General features: G+C 34.2%; 1 protein-coding gene across 2 annotated transcripts; it reads right to left on the reverse strand.

Annotated features, from left to right (window-relative positions):
- Nucleotides 1–12990: 12990 nt before the first annotated feature.
- Nucleotides 12991–18535, reverse strand: LOC149205391 (11-beta-hydroxysteroid dehydrogenase). 2 transcript variants are annotated; one of them, XM_089395032.1, is made up of 6 exons: nucleotides 18210–18535; nucleotides 15071–15263; nucleotides 14849–14934; nucleotides 13897–14028; nucleotides 13643–13807; nucleotides 12991–13421 (listed from the first exon to the last, which is right to left on the reverse strand). In XM_089395032.1, exons 1-6 carry the CDS (start codon nucleotides 18390–18392, stop codon nucleotides 13110–13112), a joined length of 1071 nt encoding a protein of 356 aa, XP_089251158.1. In that variant the 5' UTR covers nucleotides 18393–18535; the 3' UTR covers nucleotides 12991–13109. The 2 variants fall into 2 exon arrangements, with proteins under 2 accessions (XP_089251158.1, XP_089251157.1); XM_089395031.1 differs by having other exon boundaries at nucleotides 13637–13807.
- Nucleotides 18536–18817: the final 282 nt, after the last annotated feature.

The raw sequence follows: 18817 nt of genomic DNA on the forward strand, positions 1-18817 counted from the left end.
GGCGCAACCCTAAATTTTGCAAATCCCCTTGCAGGGGATCAATCTGTGGATGGAAAACTGTAAAAACGGAACGAAAATGAAGCTAAGGACAAGACCTCTTACCTGCTCCAGACGGCGGCTCGATTGCTTTCCTAGATTGATCACAATCGACGGTTGAAGTTTGCACCCAAAACCCTCCAATGGTAAACTCACAAGGTGAAAAGTAAAAAGTGAATTTGTTTTTTACCATTTCACTATTTTATAGCATTTTTTGACCTAAAATGCATTAAAAATATTATTTTTTGGGTATTTTTGAATATATTTATATCAAAATGGGTTTTACGCTGTTTTTGGTATGATGACAGGTGTTGGTGCAACTCAAGCGACGAAACGAGCTCCTTTTTTCTACTTTTTCAAGCTCGGTAAAACATGTGAAAAGGTTACTTTGAGGTCCGCTTTCAGCTCTTTTCTGACCTTTTAAAGACGAAAAGATTGCCGAGTTACTCCTCTTGACTCGTTAAACGTTAATAAGAGGCGGTCGCTTTTAAAACTCTTTTTACGACCGTGTAAACACAAAAAGATTGTCGGGCCTTTGTCGTTTCCGGCTCGTTAACGGTTATGAAAACGACGTGATACCGATCGCTTTTTTACTTTTTCAGGTCGATGTCACTATTCATGAAAAGTACTCCTCGATCGTAATGGTCGGGCGGTTCTTTCGAGCATTGTTTTATACTTTTTCGGGCTCGAGAGACACAACTTTACGAAAAAGGACCCCCTGGAGTTTTCTTTTCTGCTGTCTTTTCAAACTCTCTAAACATGAAAAGACACCGAGTTTTTCCTTTGTCAGACTCGTTAAACTCTGATGACATCGGATCTTCACAAGCATATGCTATCCCCGTCAAGCTTGTTAAAAATAACTGGGGTACTCGCCAGAAATGGTGGGGAAATGGAACCATAATCATTATCGATTCGGCAGTATGTCACTCTTGAACATGGCACTTCTCTGCTTTCGTGTCTGGGTGGGAACATCTCATCTTGCTTTTCACTGGCCTCCGTGGGTTTGGGTGATCCCGTTTTGACCTCTCATCTGCTCATTGCCTCGTCACCATGACCTCTGATCCGTTGATGTCAAATACTGCCAGAGTCCACTGTCGTGCCGCCGATATGTTCAAGAGAAGTTGACCTCTGCACGGATACAACCTTCCTCTGATACCTCGCATAATTTTGATTCACTACAACATCTTTCCTCTGTCTCGTGTCAATGATGTGGGAAACATTATGGCCCACCGTTGATCAAGGTCACTTCCTGTCGACTTCAGCTCATTATCCAGGAAGCTGATCTAGAGACTCCCTACCGGTGCCTTGGAGCCTGCATGCCTCAATGGCAGGTTCTTCGTGTTCGACGAGAGGTTTTCATCATTGGCCTCCGATCGAATGATTCTACGGGTGTTCGACGCCAGCTCATTGATTCGCACGCCGTAGATTGTACCTATAGTACCTTGAGGACCATTGTCATTATTGGTGGTACCTCTCGCGTCTGTTAACAGTTTTCATCATTGACTGGTAATCAGACGATGTTCATGCATGTTCGACTTCAACTCATATATTCACATGCTCGAAATTGTACTCTGTTCGGGTCGAGATGGAGCGCAAGACCCTGGGTTTTGTCTTTTAGAATCTAGGCTGCAATTTGTGGCTTGTTATGATTATTACATGACTCATTCACTGGATGGCTGTGACCATGCCTGAGTCTATTTTTCGATCCTCTCTGGATGGCTACGTCCATGCCTTGGATCTAGATTATTATATACTCTCTTATGGATGGCTGCGCCCATACCACATACATCATGTACTTGAGATATCAGTTGTACTTCTTTACGCAGGTTCTCCGGCGGCCGTGTTTCAGTCACGCATGTTCTTGTAAAGCACTTCACCCCTCTCTCTCCCTCGGGCCTCATGCTTTAGGGGGCATCTGTTACACAGTAATTTGTCACCGTTTGTCACCGTCCCTGTTACCCCTCTCCTACACCTTGGAGGACTCATTCCGGGACTTGTGAGAAGTGACAAGACTTGAAACCACTTGCATCATTCCCCTCTGAATATGAGCATCACATGCCCTGAAGACATCTCCTGCAGCTTGCCCATAAAAATAGCCCTTTTTGCATTAGCGCGGGTTCACTATGTACTTCCCGCGCCAATGGGGAAAATCCTCCAAAGAGGGCGCGCTATTGGCGCTCTGTCCTAGAGTCGCAATCGCGCCAACCATCTTGGGTAAACTTTTTAACAAATAAACTTCCGAAAGTTCTCTCCAACTCATTCACCAACTGAGTCTATGTTAGGTGAGGATGGTTTGGCTTCGAATCTCCTTGAATGGGAAGTAGTTTGCCACCCTTCCATGGAAGTTTCCAAGTGATAATGCCAAATCCATGATTAATGTGATTGATCTTATCTTTCCCTCCTTCATCTATAAAAGCTTGTCTCCATACCTTGAGCAAGCTAGTAGTAATGGTAGTGGTAATGTTGATGTTGTAAGGAAGATATCAAGAGATCAAGAAGAGTTGCAAGAGCTTTCCTTGTGTCCATAAGGCTTAATCTAAGTAAGGAGATCTTGTTACCAAAGAGAGAGAGAGGCTTGTTCCCCATCCCCTCATGCTTTGCAAGACTTGTGTAGCTGAGCACCCAGCCAAAGGAGGACTCAACGTCAGAACATTGGTTGTATTCTCTTTTGTTGATTATCAATAATAGATGACTACTATTATGGTTCCACTCTCATTTGTCTTTGTAATGGTTAATGTGAGTTATGTCCTTTCTGACTGATGTATAATTTCATTTATTAGATTTCACGCTTGTGTTTGTGTTTCTCTTTGTGTGTGCAAGTGTCTATTCACGAGGATCGTGGAGGATTGTGACTGGCCAAAGCGAAGGAGCGAGGGTGACGTCTCTTCATCAAACATTAGCGTTGGAATCCAAGTAGGTTTTCATTGCCTACCTTTTATTTGCAATTAGGAACTTGCATGGTAGCATTGACTGATTGTTGCTAGACCCATTCTGGGCTAGTAGGGATCGCCTCTATCCGTAGAGGGGATTTACCTCTCCAACATTCCACATAATTACCATGGGTCGATTCCATAGATTCTCATAAACTTTAACCTCTTACCTCAATACCATGAGTTCTCATAAACTTGAAGCTCAAATATCATAGATAAATAACATGGATTCTTCTAAACCTTCATATAAATTTAAGAGTGACATAAAATTCAAAATAACAAAATAGAGCTAACATAAGTTTCGTGAAAATGAGCTAATAATTATCTTTTCATTTTCATTTTAATTTTATTTTAAGTATTTTGACATAGTCATCATAACATCACATTATATTACATAACTATTCTACAAAAATGTTGGCATATATATATATATATATATATATATATATATATATATATATATATATATATATATATATAGCAATAATTTCAAAATTAAAGGCAATAAAATTTATTTTCGTTTTTGCATAATATCAACTTCACCCTATTCTCATACAAAAATTCATTTTATGTAATATAATAAAATAATAATAAAACAATTTTTGTGATATAATAGAAAATAATAATAATAAAACAAAACTTTATTCAAAATTAAAGAAAAAAAATAATTTTATGATGATGATGATGATGATGGTGGTTAACATCCACTAAGACCAAACTTCGGTCTATCGGGCCTAAAGAAACGAATTATTTAGTTTGATTTAAGATTTTATTCCTATGCTCAAAAAGCTTGGAGAGAAGCCTCCGGAGCTCACTATACTTTTGACAACGTAAAAGGCTAGGAAGGTTAGTATTGCAACAAAGATTATGAAACTGAGATCTAATGTGGTTATACATGGGGCACTCTAAGAGGAAGTGATTTTCATCCTCGATGTTCATATTCTCACAGAGATGGTAGATCCTTTCCATCCATGGTGTTTTAGGAACTGCCCAACGACCCGTTTCACTATGGAGCTCATGAGAATTCGTTCTAATCTTGGCTATATTAATTTTCTTCTTTGAGCTAGTTAAAATAGAGAGATACTTTTGATCTTCTAGGGTGGGGTTGGTGACCTCCTTATAATATCTTAATTTTCTTTTAGCTGCTAAATCTTTCTCACACCACATTTTTTCTTTGAGCTTAGAAGTAACAATATTTTTAATGTTATTAATGTTTTGCAATGCAACATTCTCGTCAATCTCCCAATGGTTTAACCAAGCCCTGGTGTCTTTATACCAACCTCGTTTGAGCCTTAGGTGGTTTTGGCTGGAATTTAAAGCTAGCTTAGGAAGTCTATGGTCTCCTATGTTATTGAGATTGGGCTTGTACAACAGAAGCCTAGTCATAACTAGGCTCCCGATCAGGAAAATGCCCACTCCTATAAGGAGAATAGGATAGGGTGTATTGCTTTTAATTTTGAGGTTATACATTGTAAAACGCTTCTGGATTTGCTCAATCTTTCTCCAGGATTTTCTAGAGATCTTGCAACCCCAAACCTCACATCCATATAAGATAATAGGAGTGACTAAAGTTTCAAAGAGGAACTTCTTTCTATCCCACATTACGAGGTTTGCCGCTTTACAATTATTTTCAAGACCAAAATAAGTTTTCCACCCCCCATTAATCCGTTTCTTAAAGCTATAGCTCCAAATGAGCTTGTGATGAATATCAATTCCTAGATACTTGTATGAAGACACTTCCTCCAAGTTACTATTGTCATACATAAAATTAGAAAAGACTATATAGATTTAAAGATTAAAGATAAAATAAAATAAAAATAATGCATTATTTGAAAAATAAAGAGAGAGATAGGTGATAGTTAATCAACTTTACTCAGGATTTTTTGGAAAGCGGGATAGGACGCTGCTCCCATGGCCGCCCCTGCAACCCTTCGCCACAACCTACAAGAAGCTGAGAAAGGCATCCCAGGCAAGAAGGAATCGAACCTCGGTGCACTGGCCAGCACCTCGAACCCTCATGCGCCCATACCTGCGGTTTATCTCGGCCATGGTGGAAGGGGGGTACCGAATCAGGGGAAAATCAAAGTTAACGCAACGCTCATGCCCACTGCAAAAGGGGCCAGGACGAGCCATCCCCAGAAATGTGTAGGAAAGTCTGTTGCGCTGAGCAACGACATGGGGGAAAAAAGGAAGGGGATCCTAGGCGCGGTAGGTATTGGATCTGCAGGTCTTCTCATTGGATCTGTCGTTGAAGTCAACGAAGGGGGGCGGCATGGTGCGGATCTGCTCTCTCCCATTGTGGACAGGCTCAAACATTTCAGAGCAGGCCTTGATCTAACCGATCTGGCCAACAATCGAAAGATGCGCCAAGATCCAAAAGCCCTGGATCATTGGAGTGGGAAATGCCGCTGGAACAGGGACGTGCTAAGCTTCAACAATCCGGTCTATTGCGCATATAACAACAAGCATCGACTGGTAGCCGTGATGAGGTCTGCCCTGGCATTCACTACAGACCCGCGTCCCCAGATCTCTGAGGGGGCTACATGGCATGAGAATAGTCTGAATGCAAAACTGAAGGGTATAGTTCCTACGGTCTCCGCGGTAGCAACTTTACCAGATCCAGTCGAAGAAACATTCGAAGTGGGGAAAAACTCTTGGACGTTTCCTCAGCCCCTCGGATGCACAAGAGGCCCTGGTACTATGTCTAGGCACTTCTTTGACTCCTTTCAGATCCAAATTTCTCAACCTACAGGTAGAACCATCCTGCAATGGGTCAGTTCTTTAGATCTGGTGCTCGATCTCAAATTGGATTTAGAACAGTGGATTGGGATTCCTTCAGGCCTTTAGAGACTTCTCTTTCAAGGTAAACAACTTGAAGACCTTCTTCCCCTCTCTTCTTACAGCATTACCAGAAACAACTGTTTGGTGTTAACCCTTCGTTTGAGAGGAGGTGCTATCGGACAGTCATCCTCAGCTCCTCCTTTCTCTTACAAAGATGCAGTACACTCTGAGAACCCCAAACCCCCGGAAGCCCTTAAACCTAAGCCTTTTTTGGTTGACAAGATAGAGGAAGTTCCCTCTGTTGAAATCACCCATGATGGTCTTGCAATCCAACTTCAAGATTTTGCAGAAAGAGCCATCATTTGCAGATTTAACGGACTGTGGCCGCGATCTCAGGATCTCTATGCATGGATCCATGCAAACTGGACTCATCATTGTAAGGTCAGTTTCTGTTCAAAAGGATACTTCATTGTTCTTTTTGAGGACAGTAAGCATTATGAAAAGGCTTTAGAAGAAGGCCCTTGGTTCATGGGAACTGCAGGGCTCTTCTTGATTCCTTGGTTCCCAGATTTTGATCCAGCAACTGTAGTCATTACCAGGACACCTGTATGGATCAGGCTTCCAAACTTACCGGCCCACTTATGGCATGGTGCAGTCTATAGAGCTATAGGCAACACCTTGGGCAGTTTCATTATGGGAGATTACTAGCGGGAAAATAAAGGTCTCTACACATATGCCAGAATATGTGCGGAGTTAGATTTGAGCAAAGGACTTCCAGAACAAATCAATCTCAAGATAAACGACTTTGTCTGGACCCAGACACTGGATTACGAAAACACTGCATTTCGTTGCCACCACTGCCACCAATCAGGGCATTTGCAGAACACCTGCCCATCTCTCCTGGCAAAAAAGAATAAGGATAACCTCTCCAAGCCCAAGTCCAAATGATGGGCTCCTTGCTCTCCACCTCTAGTCGTGGATTCTGATTCCTCTAGCTCTGAAGATGAAGGTAGCGATGCAGAATTGGATCCTGCCCCTCATTCTGTGGTCCCTTCCACCGATGGTCCGGCGCAATCCTCCGATAAAGCCACTGCCCAGAAACGCGTCCATATGACCTCCTCCTCTGATTCAGAAAAGGAGGGCCCCCCTGTGGAGAACCCCAATCTTCAAGTTGTTATTGCTCATTCACCCCAGGATGGTTGGGTCAAAGTTAAGAATCGGAAAGGGAAAAAGCTTTGTGTTGAGGCTTCTGCCCATTCTGGGTAGAAGTCAGTCTTGTTGCTTCCAGTCATATGTTGTAGCTTCTTGCTGGTTTCTTTCCTTCTCCGGAACCGAGGTTGATAGTCCTATCATTTCCGGTTGCCGGTTTTCTGTCTCTCTTGATTGTATCATCTTGTACCATATTTTTGCTTAATAGAATTAGTCCAATTCAAATAAATAAATAAAAATAAAAATAAATAAATAAATTTATAAATCATAAATAAATAAATAAAATATAATATAATAAATAAAGAGAGAGAAAAAAAAACATTTTACATGGTATCATAATAATAAAAATATGATTGCATATAGATTTAAAGATAAAAAATTAAAAGATCAAATAAAACTAAAGTAATAAAAGAGTAAAAACTTTAATTTAAATGACAAAAAATATTTGTATTTCAATTAATGTAAAGATAAATAAGTATAGTATGCGGTGTTGTTGTTTAGTACTAGTTTTTTATACAAAAAGTAGAGAACTTTATATGGTGAATATAACCATATAACTTTGTTATATTAAGTGGATGATATAAGCATCACAACCTTGATTGAGGAAGAATTAAATTACTAATAAGTTATTGGTACATAATAACATAATTTTATGCAAAATGGACGACAATAATTAAATAATTAAAGTATAAACAAATATTATGATTAACTATGATCAATTTTAAGGTCACACCAAGCCAGACACCAAATTGGTGTATGCAACCCCCTTAACCATATAACTTTGTTATATTAAGTGGATGATATAAGCATCACAACCTTGATTGAGGAAGAATTAAATTACTAATAATTTATTGGTACATAATAACATAATTTTATGCAAAATGGATGACAACAATTAAATAATTAAAGTATAAACAAATATTATGATTAACTATGATCAATTTTAAGGTAACGCCAAGCCAGACACCAAATTGGTGTATGCAACCCCCTTGTTTGTGGGACAAGAGACCCACCTCCATACAACAATTTGAATGTTAAAGTCTATTAAAGCATACATACTCTACCCCTCTCGCTTTGAACCTGTGACTTCTTAGGAGGAAACACGTTCTTAACCATTAGACCCACTCAAGTTGTATTAATGGAAAAAGGTAAAAAGAAAGCAAGCATGGAATAATTATAGACTAATAAATATTTATTGTTAAAACCAAGTATGATAATGAATTGTAATAAAATATTAATTATGAAAAAATCCATATATTTAATTTTTTAATTAATTTATAAAGACACTTGGGATTACAAATTAGAAAAAAAGAAGGAATACAAAATCAATAAAAATAAATAATAAATATTTATTATTTAAAAATAAGTATAATAATGAATGATGAAAAAAATAATTATAAATATATTTTAAAAAAATGATAATTAATTTAGAGTGTTTTTTTTTTTAATTTTTAATTCAAACAATTTGAATTTAATTCAAATAAAATTAGTGATAAAAAAATAAAAATTCAATTTTAAAAATTTAAAATTGATTTTCCATTTAAAAAATGAATAAATTTAAGATTTAATTTTACCAAAAACTTTATAAAAAATTTAAAAATTAATTAAAAATAAAAACATATAAACATCAAATCCACTCTAACTTTTTCTAAACCATCCAAACTATAATATCATCAACTTTTTCTAAACCATCTAAACTATAATATCAACTATGATGATATTAAAATGATATCGTTTTCTAAACCATCCAAACTATAATATCAACTATGGTGATATTATAATGATATCTCAAATTGAAAAGTGTACCAATGAGTAACGAAGATTCTTTTCCCAGTGCCTCTCTCTTAAATTCACTAATATTATAATGCTATCTCAAATTGAAAGGTGTACCAATGAGTAACAAAGATTCTTTTACCAATGCCTCTGCCTTAAATTTAATGATATTATAATGATATCTCAAATTTAAAGGTGTACCAATGAATAACAAAGATTCTTTTACCAATGCCTCTGCCTTAAATTCATTGATATTATAATGATATCTCAAATTTAAAAGTGTACCAATGAGTAACAAAGATTCTTTTATCAGTGCCTCAGCCTTAAATTCAATGATATTATAATGATATTTCAAATTGAAAGGTGTACCAATGAGTAACAAAGATTCTTTACCAATGCAAGTGTACCTATGAGTAACAAAGAGTCAATGACTCTGCTTTAAATTCAATGATTTATAATGATATTATAATGATATCACTACCCATGGGTAACAATGAATCTTGCTTTGAATTCAATGATGGTTCTTTTACCCATGAGTCTTTCTTGAATTAAAAAAATCAAAACATCCTCGATTAACGGAAAGAATATATATCTTTATCGGATATCTATAAGAAAGAAAATAAAAAGATAAAGATATATATAAGAAAGAAAATAAAAAGAAACTTTGTTAATCATCAAAACCAACCTAAGTTTTTTTTAAAGTATCATGTGCTTTAGAATCTTGTGTACTTCCTGCACATCTTCAAAAGGGACGACCTTGCTCTTGCAACTCACTCATGATATTTACAATTGGTTAAGCAAGAGTAAATATATGAAATTCTTTCAATTTAACTTGTACAAAGAAATTCTAAATGCAAGTCTTGTACAAAGAAATTCTAAATGCAAGTCCAAGAAATTCTAAATGCAAGTCCAACTAAAGTTATTGAAATATTTAAGAAAAGAAATTAGGGTGTGGAAGCCGATACGAAAAATCAAAGGATATATATATATCTATATATATATATATATATATTAATTATTTTTCTCTTAATAAGAGAAAAAAATAACAATCAAATTGTAATTTTATTCAAATTTTACTTTGGAAAATAAAACTATTGAAAAAAATTTAAAACAGAAGATGAAACTAACCTAAGTTCAGATTTTTGGTCAAATGCATGTTTAAAAATTTATAAATTCAAAAAAAATATAAAATGATTTAAATTGTTGGAATAGGAAGGACAAAGCTATGCAAGCTCTTCTCCCTTTAAACAGCCTATATTTCACATAATTACTATGGATCGATTCCATAGATTCTCATAAACTTTGACCTTTTACCTCAATACCATGAGTTCTCATAAACTTGAAACTCAAATATCATAGATCAATAACATGGATTCTTCTAAACCTTCATATAAATTTAAGAGTGATATAAAATTCAAAATAAAAAAATAGAGCTAATATAAGTTTGGTGAAAATGAACTAATAATTATCTTTTAATTTTAATTTTAATTTTATTTGAAGTATTTTGAACTAGTCATCATAACTTCACATTATATAACACATTATATTACATAACTATTCTACAAAAATGTTGACATACTTACATTATATATATCTATATCTATATATCTATATATATATATATATATATATATATATATATATATATATATATATATATATATATCTATATATATATATATATATATATCACAATAATTTCAAAATTAAAAGAAATACAAATTAGATATATCTAATTTGTTTTAGCACAATATCAACTTCACCCTATTCTCATAAAAAAAATTCATTTTATATAATATAATAAGATAATAATAATAATAAAATATTTTTTTTAATATAATAAAAAAATAACAATAATAAAACAAAACATGCTAAAGTCTACAAAAGTATACATATTTTAACTCTTTGGCCATACATATTTTACCTCTTTAGTTTTGAAACTGTGATCTTTTAGGAGGAAAGACATGTTCTTAACCATTAGGCCCAATCAAGTTGTAATAATCGAAAAAGGTGAAAAGAAAACAAACAACAAACATGGAATGATTATAGGCTAATAAATATTTATTGTTAAAACCAAGTATGATGCCTAAATATTTATTGTTAAAACCAAGTATGATAATGAATTGTAATGAAATATTAATTATGAAAAAAATCCATATATTTAATTTTATATTTAGTTTTTTAATTAAATTATAAAGACACTTGGTATTACATATTAGAAAAAAAAGCACAAAAAAAGCACTTTGTTATTAGAAGAAATACAACATTAATAAAAATAAATAATAAATATTTATTTTTATTAAATAAATAATAAATATATATTGTTTATTTAATTTTATATTAATTAAAATGTTTATTTAATTTTATATTTAAATTTTTAATTAATTTATTAAAACACTTGGTATTACATATTAGAAAAAAAAGCACAAGCACTTTGTTATAGAAGAAATACAACATTAATAAAAATAAAAATAAATATGATAATGAATAAGGAAAAAATTAGTTATAGATATATTAAAAAAATTAATAATTAATTTAGAGTGTTTTTTTTTTCAAATTAGAGTCTTTTTTAAAGAATTTTTAATTCAAATCATTTCAATTTTTAAAAAAATTCTAATTCAAACAATTTTATTTGATTCGTGATCAAGAAATAAAAATTCAAATTTAAAAAATTTAAAAATTAATTTTCAAAAAAATTCTATTTCGAATTTAAGATTTAATTTTACAAAAAATTTTTATAAAAAAATTTAAATATTAATTAAAAATAAAAAACATACAAACATCAAGCCCACTCTAACCTTTTCTAAAGCATCCAAACTATAACATCATCAACTGTTTCTAAACCTCAAAAAAATTCTATTTCAAATTTAAGATTTAATTTTACAAAAAAAAATTTATAAAAAAATTCAAATATTAATTAAAAATAAAAAACATACAAACATCAAGCCCACTCTAACCTTTTCTAAACCATCCAAACTATAACATCATCAACTGTTTCTAAACCATCCCAACTATAATATCAACTATGGTGATATTATAATGATTTCTCAAATTCAAAGGTGTACCAATGAGTAACGAAGATTCTTTTCCCAATGCCTCTGCCTTAAATTCAATGATATTATAATGATATGATTCTTTTCCCAATGCCTCTGCCTTAAATTCAATGATATTATGATATCTCAAATTGAAAAGTGTACCAATGAGTAACAAAGATGATTCTATCAATGCCTCTGCCTTAAATTCAAAGATTATTTTTCCAATGCCTCTGACTTAAATTCAATGATATTATAATGAGATGATATCTCAAATTGAAAGGTATACCAATGAGTAACAAAGATTCTTTTACCAGTGCCTCTGCCTTAAATCAATGATGATAGGTATACGAATGAGTAACAAAGATTCTTTTACCAATGCAGGTGTACCTATGAGTAACAAAGATTCAATGCCTCTGCCTTAAATTCAATGATTTAGAATAATATTATAATGATATCACTACCAATGGGTAACAATGAATCTTGCTTTGAATTCAATGATGGTTCTTTTACCCATGATTCTTTCTTGAATTAAAAAAAATCAAGACATCCTCGATTAACAGAAAGAATATATATCTTTATCGGATATATATAAGAAAGAAAATAAAAAGAAACTTTGTTAATCATCAAACCAACATAATTGTTTCTAAATTATCGTGACTTCTTCTAAACCATCAAGACTATAATGTCAATATATTGATATTATAATGATATCTCAAATTGAAAAATTATCATGACTTTTTCTAAAGCATCAAGACTATAATATCAACTATAGTGATATTACAATGATATCTCAAATTGAAAAGTGTGACAATGAGTTAATGATTATACGAAATTCAATGGTTCTTTTACCAATGCCTCTGTCTCAAATTCAATGATTTAGAATGATATTATAATGATATCACTACCAGTGGGTAACAAATGATTCTTGCTTTGAATTGAATGATGGTTCTTTGACTGGTAAGAAATGATTCTTGCTTTGAATTCAATGATGGTTCTTTCACCCATGATTCTTTCTTGAATTAATGGTGCTCATCCAGCATGGTGCTCACCAAAGATGAACTAAATAAGTGTCATAAAAGTCAATGGTACAGTCCCTGTATAGTCATAATCCATTTTGTATTTGGATCAGAAATAGCGTGCATTTAGGAATACCGCACACTGTGACTTCATTTTCTGGGAAATAGAATGTAAAAATGCTGTACACATGTTTTCACTGTGAACAAGTGTTGGCAAATATTAAATGAAAATATATTGTAGTAGTTGGAATACAAGAGATGCAATACAGCATAAACTTAGAAAATTGAAAGAGTCTAAACCCTATTTGCATTACAATAAAAAAAAATTGCTATTCAGAAGATTTGGGCGATTGGTGTTGCTGATGGTGCAGAAGCTGAAGAGACGTGGGAGTTATGAGGAGCTTTTTTCGGGCACCTTTGAAGTCGTGAAGGGTGTGATCTTTGCTGGCGGTGGTGATGAAATGATTCAGAAATAGGAGGCGATACGTCCAATCAAGAAGATCTGGAACAAAAACCCTATACAAGAAAAATACGTTGTACCACATGGGGAACCTTACATACCGCTGCCCCTTGCATGCACCCGACACGATCGTTCTTGCGCATTCTTCGGTGTATGCCACAGGATAAGGGCCTATGTACATCTGCAGCAAAACACATTAGGGTTTAGGTTTTTTGAATGGTTCATTGTAACAACATCTACTTTTGTTATTCCAGAAACAACATTTATCTTTTTGAAAAATAGATAAATAGCGTAACAGTACGAGATTCAAACCCGAAACCGACCCCACCACGCCACTTTTAAGGTTTTATGTATAATGACAAAAGCACAGAGACAGATAGAGACACAGAAACATACACAGACCTCTCGCGGTTCCTCCTTGAAAAGGACTTCGCCTTCCTCCGTCATGAATCTTCCCCTTGTCATGTCGCTTTCGATCCATCCAGGTGTCGCTATCGTTACGCCAATTGCGCCACCGATCTCAATCCTCAGCGTCTCGTAGAAACTGACCACAGCCGCTTTGGCCGCCTGATCACCCATTTATGAATGACATCTTGTGTAGAGAAATTATATATGTAAACAGAGAGATGTATGCATTAATTATTTGTTCAACTTACGTTGTATAAACTCATTCTCGGCATTGGCAGCCAGCCTTCGACAGAAGCATTTACAATAATCCTCCCATTTCTTCGGCGCAGATGAGGCAGAGCAAAGAATGTTGGATAAACACTACCCCAGAAATTTATATCCTGCAAATTTCAATTAGAGAGTATTTGATAGGATTCATCATGCACGTTATAATCTGAAAACTTAGTGTCGCCCCATTTTAGGGATAAATAGGACTAATATTGTGCTATAATTTTTTATAGTTATAGAAATAATATTGTGTTGTTGATGAAGGCTATGTATGTATTTTGGGATCAAATGTTTGTTCAATGTTTTGGGTTAATCTTTCACTTATCGTTATTTTCAAGATTTTGAAGATGGGTGAAGGGTCTCATCTTCAAACCCTGAAGATGGTTGAAGGGTCACATGTGTGTTATCTAAAAATTATTCCAGGAATATTCAATTTAATGTAATATTCCAGAAATATTCAATTTATTGACAGTGGAAAATAAATTATATCCCTGCTAAAATAATATTTAGAAATTTCCAGTTTTACTAGCTGGCCAATAATTTAAATATTATCGATTATATTATCATCATAATTATATATATATATATATATATATATATATATATATATATATTTTTCCATTTTTACTAGTTGGCCAAAATTTTTATAATATAATTTAAATACTACTGATTATATTATGATCATGATGTAATTTAAAAAAAAAATGTATTGCTCAATTGACATTAAAGAGTAGTAAAATTAACGTAGATTTAAATAAATTTAAAATAAATAAATTTTTGCTAATGAGTAGTAAAATTAACGGAGATTTAATTAAATTTAAAATAAATAAATTTCAATCCTTTATTAATTTCTGGTATGAGAAATTTAAAATAAATAATTCTCAATCCTTAATATTAATTTCTAGTATGAGTTTTATGGTTTGATACCCATACCATCATATGTGCGAAGCCCGAAGTATCGCCTGCTTCCTCAAATAAAAAACTATGTCCCAACCCAGCGTTGTTGACCAAATGATCCACTGCAAACATAATTAGCAATTGGTTACTATTCACTAAATTTAGAAAAAGGGAGACAATGAGCAATTTGTTACTATTCACTAAATTTAGAAGCAAGAAGGGTTTTTCATTGTCAAAATTGAAAGCAGAGAAACCTACAATGGCCATATTGGTTGATAGTTTCATCGATGAACCTCTTGCAGTCTTCTTCCTTCACAACATCTGCTGCAATTACCAAAACATTTTTTGCACCCATGGTACGTGCTTTTTCCCTAATAGATCTCAGCCTGTGCTCTCGGCGGGCTACTAATACTAGATTAGCTCTCCTTTTCGCATACTGATACGCTATTTGCTGCCATCAAAATAATTAGATTTTAATAAAAAAATAACTAGAAATGAAACCTGGGAAATAGGAGTAATTCCTTGTATTTAGTGGATGGTAAATTGGGTGCAATTTATACTTCTTCGTACTTGGAATTTTTCATATTTGGTGAATGGCAAATGATTATGATTTGCTGTCTCATGAGCCAATCAAATGTCAAATATGAATGTTCGTATCTGTCAAACAGTTACGAACAATTAACAACAATATCACATACTCCCCACATTTCATAAATTTCATCTTCCCACATTTCAGATGGTGGTATTCATACATTTCATTTCCCCACATTTCATAATTTCATTTCATGGATGGTGGTATTCATACATTTCCTAGATGGTGGTAAATCACGTAAGACCTAATCTTACCTAATTATAGACTCAAAGACACTCGACACTCCCCTGATTATCTTACCAGATTTCCCCCATCAGGTAAGACCTAATCTTACCTAATTATAGACTCAAAGACACTCGACACTCCCCAAATCAGGTAAAACCTAATCTTATCTAAGTATAGACTCCCCAAATCAGCTAAGACTTAATCTTATTTAATGATTTGGTAAAACCTAATTTTAGGTAAGTATAGACTGGCCAGACTCCCCAAATCAGTATAGTTCCCCAGACTCCCCAAATCAGCTAAGACCTAATCTTATCGTTTGGTAAGACCTAATCATAATCTTACCTAATTATAGACTCAAAGTCAAAGACAATCCCCACATTTCATGGATGGTAAACCAAATATTACCAGGATGACTCTCCAAATCAGTATAAACTCCCCAGTCAACTAAGACCTAATCTTAGCTAAGACCTAATCTTATCTAATGATTTCGTAAAACCTAATCTTAATCTTACCTAATTATAGACTCAAAGACAATCCCCACTACCCACATTTCATAGATGGTAAACCAAATATTACCTAGATGGTAAACCAAATATTATCCATCCACATATTACGTAGATAGTAACTCAAACGTATATGTGTATTTCATCCCCACATTTCATGGATGGTAAACCAAATATTACCGGGATGACTCTCCAAATCAGTATAAACTCTTATACTCCCCAGTCAGCTAAGACCTAATCTTATCTAATGATTTGGTAAGACCTAATCTTAATCTTACCTAATTATAGACTCAAAAACCATCCCCACTGCCCACATTTCATAGATGGTAAACCAAAGTTTACCTACCTAGATGGTAAACCAAATATTACCTAGATGGTAAACCAAATATTATCCATCCACATATTACGTAGATAGTAATATCAAACCTACTATATATGTGTATTTCATGGTAATACAAACATATTATAGACCCAAAAACGCTCCCCACATTTCATGGATGATAAACCCAATATTACCATTGGGTAGACTCAAACCTATTATATATATGCATTTCATGGATGGTAAACCAAAACATAACCTAACTATGGACTCAAACATATTATATATATTTATGATTTATGGTCCTCGCGGTCCATGAACCAATCAAATCCCTAAATCGAACCCATAACCAATCAAATCTCTAATTATCTAATCGAGCCCATAAAATGTCGAAACCTGACCAATCAAACATATTATATATGTATTTCATGGATGGTAAACCAAAATATGACCTAATTATGGACTCAAACATATTATATATGTTTATGATTTATGGTCCTTGCAGTCCCATGAACCAATCATATGTCTAATTATCTAATCGAACCCATGAGCCAATCAAATCTCTATTTATCTAATCGAACCCATAGAATGTCGAACCCTAACCAATTAAATGTCTAAACGAATGTCCAAGCCATCTAATGTCTAACCCTATCCCGATGATGTCGAATTGTTAGCGACAACTAGCAACCCTGACCAATTAAATGTCTAATCGAATGTCACATCTAATGTCTAACCCTATCCCTATGTTGTAGAACTGTTAGCGACAACTAGCAATCTGACCAATTAAATGTCTAATCGAATGTCGAAGCCATCTTCCCTATTATGTTATGTTGAACTCTTAGGGACAACTAACAACAATATCAAAACAAAACGACTTAACAGTCTGATATTAACAGTCCAACTAGCAACCGTGACCAATTAAATATCTAATGGATTAAATATCTAATCGAATGTGAAGCCATCTAATGTCTAACCCTATCCCTATGAATATCAAAACTACTACTTCCCACATTTCATAGATGACAAACAAAGGTGAGAGGTCCCAAGAGAATCTAATGCCTAACCCTAACCCTATCCCTATGAATATCAAAACTACTACTTCCCACATTTCATAGATGACAAACAAAGGTGGGAGGTCCCAAGAGAATCGAATTGAAGAGTCAAATGGATGGAACCTGTACTTCCTATATTTAGGAGATGGTAAACTGAATCAAACCGAATTATAGTTTGTGTTCCTTGTTACCCTTCAATTGTGGAACCTTCAACAATATCAAAACGACTACCCATATTTCATGGATGGTAAACCTGGTATTATAGTTTGTGTTCCTTGGAACCCATCAAATGTCGAACCTGCAACAATATCAATACGACTACCCATATTTCATGGATGGTAAACCTGCAACAATATCAATACGACTACCCATATTTCATGGATGGTAAACCTGGTAACACCTGATTATAGTCTGAAGTTCCAAGGATACCAGACCTGATTATGGATACCAGACCTGAAGTTCCAAGGATACCAGACCTGATTATGGTATGAAGTTCCAAGGAAAGGAAAAGAAAAGACATAGAATTGGACAGAATTAAATTGAACCGTGATTAACAACAATATCAAAGAACTTCTACCTCCTTCTCTTAAAAAAAACCTCTTATTTTACTTAATATTAAAAACCACTTATTTTACTTAATAACGACGCTGGTGCTGTGATTATTTTGAGATGACAGACCAGAAAAGAAGCGAGTCATGATTATTACCTCGCCAATACCAGATGAAGCTCCAGTTATTATAACAACCTTTCCCTCCATATCCTCGCCATAAATGATACGTAAAGCCCATTCGCAGGCACGAAAAAATGCTAGAGATGGCCACGCAAATGCTAACATGAGCAGCCCGGCAGGAGGGACCACCAGATTCAAAAGGAAATTCATTACATCCATCTTTCTTTAATTACTTTCTTGCGATGGCCAGTGATCAGAAATTGAAAGTTGAAACTGTAAACAGAGGGTATCCCTGGAAAGCTGTTGAACCTGAATCGATAGTTTATGGATCTTTTAAACTTCCTCAAAGCTAAAAAGATAAGGACGCCGCCATTGATTCTCTGGGATTGATATGATATGTTAGAGTGTGTGTGTGGACAATTTAGAGAGGGGAAACAAGACACGTCTGCTTTCTATTCAATCCACGTTTTCACGGATGCAGCATAAGACCGACAGGTATCCATACGGGTACTACAGAATACACGTGGACACAAAGGCAGCTCCAGCTTTCTGCATTTTCTTTTCCATGCAAGCCGCAAGTAAAAGGATTAATCAGTCTGTAACCATTAAAAGTGTTAATGACTTCTTGGCCTGCCTGTAACCAT

Source organism: Pinus tabuliformis, chromosome 1_2 (assembly GCF_031772625.1).
Source record: "Pinus tabuliformis cultivar Carrire ecotype Pingquan chromosome 1_2, CPIR1, whole genome shotgun sequence".
Lineage (NCBI taxonomy): Eukaryota > Viridiplantae > Streptophyta > Pinopsida > Pinales > Pinaceae > Pinus > Pinus tabuliformis.

Excerpts from the sequence above, each read along its gene's own strand:
- LOC149205391 (XM_089395031.1), bottom strand. The coding sequence starts at position 18,392 with ATGGATGTAATGAATTTCCTTTTGAATCTGGTGGTCCCTCCTGCCGGG. Across the intron at positions 14,029-14,848 it reads CGGGCTTCGCACATATGATG|GATATAAATTTCTGGGGTAG; the intron begins GTATGGGTATCA and ends TGAAATTTGCAG. Across the intron at positions 13,808-13,896 it reads CGAGAATGAGTTTATACAAC|GCGGCCAAAGCGGCTGTGGT; the intron begins GTAAGTTGAACA and ends ATGGGTGATCAG.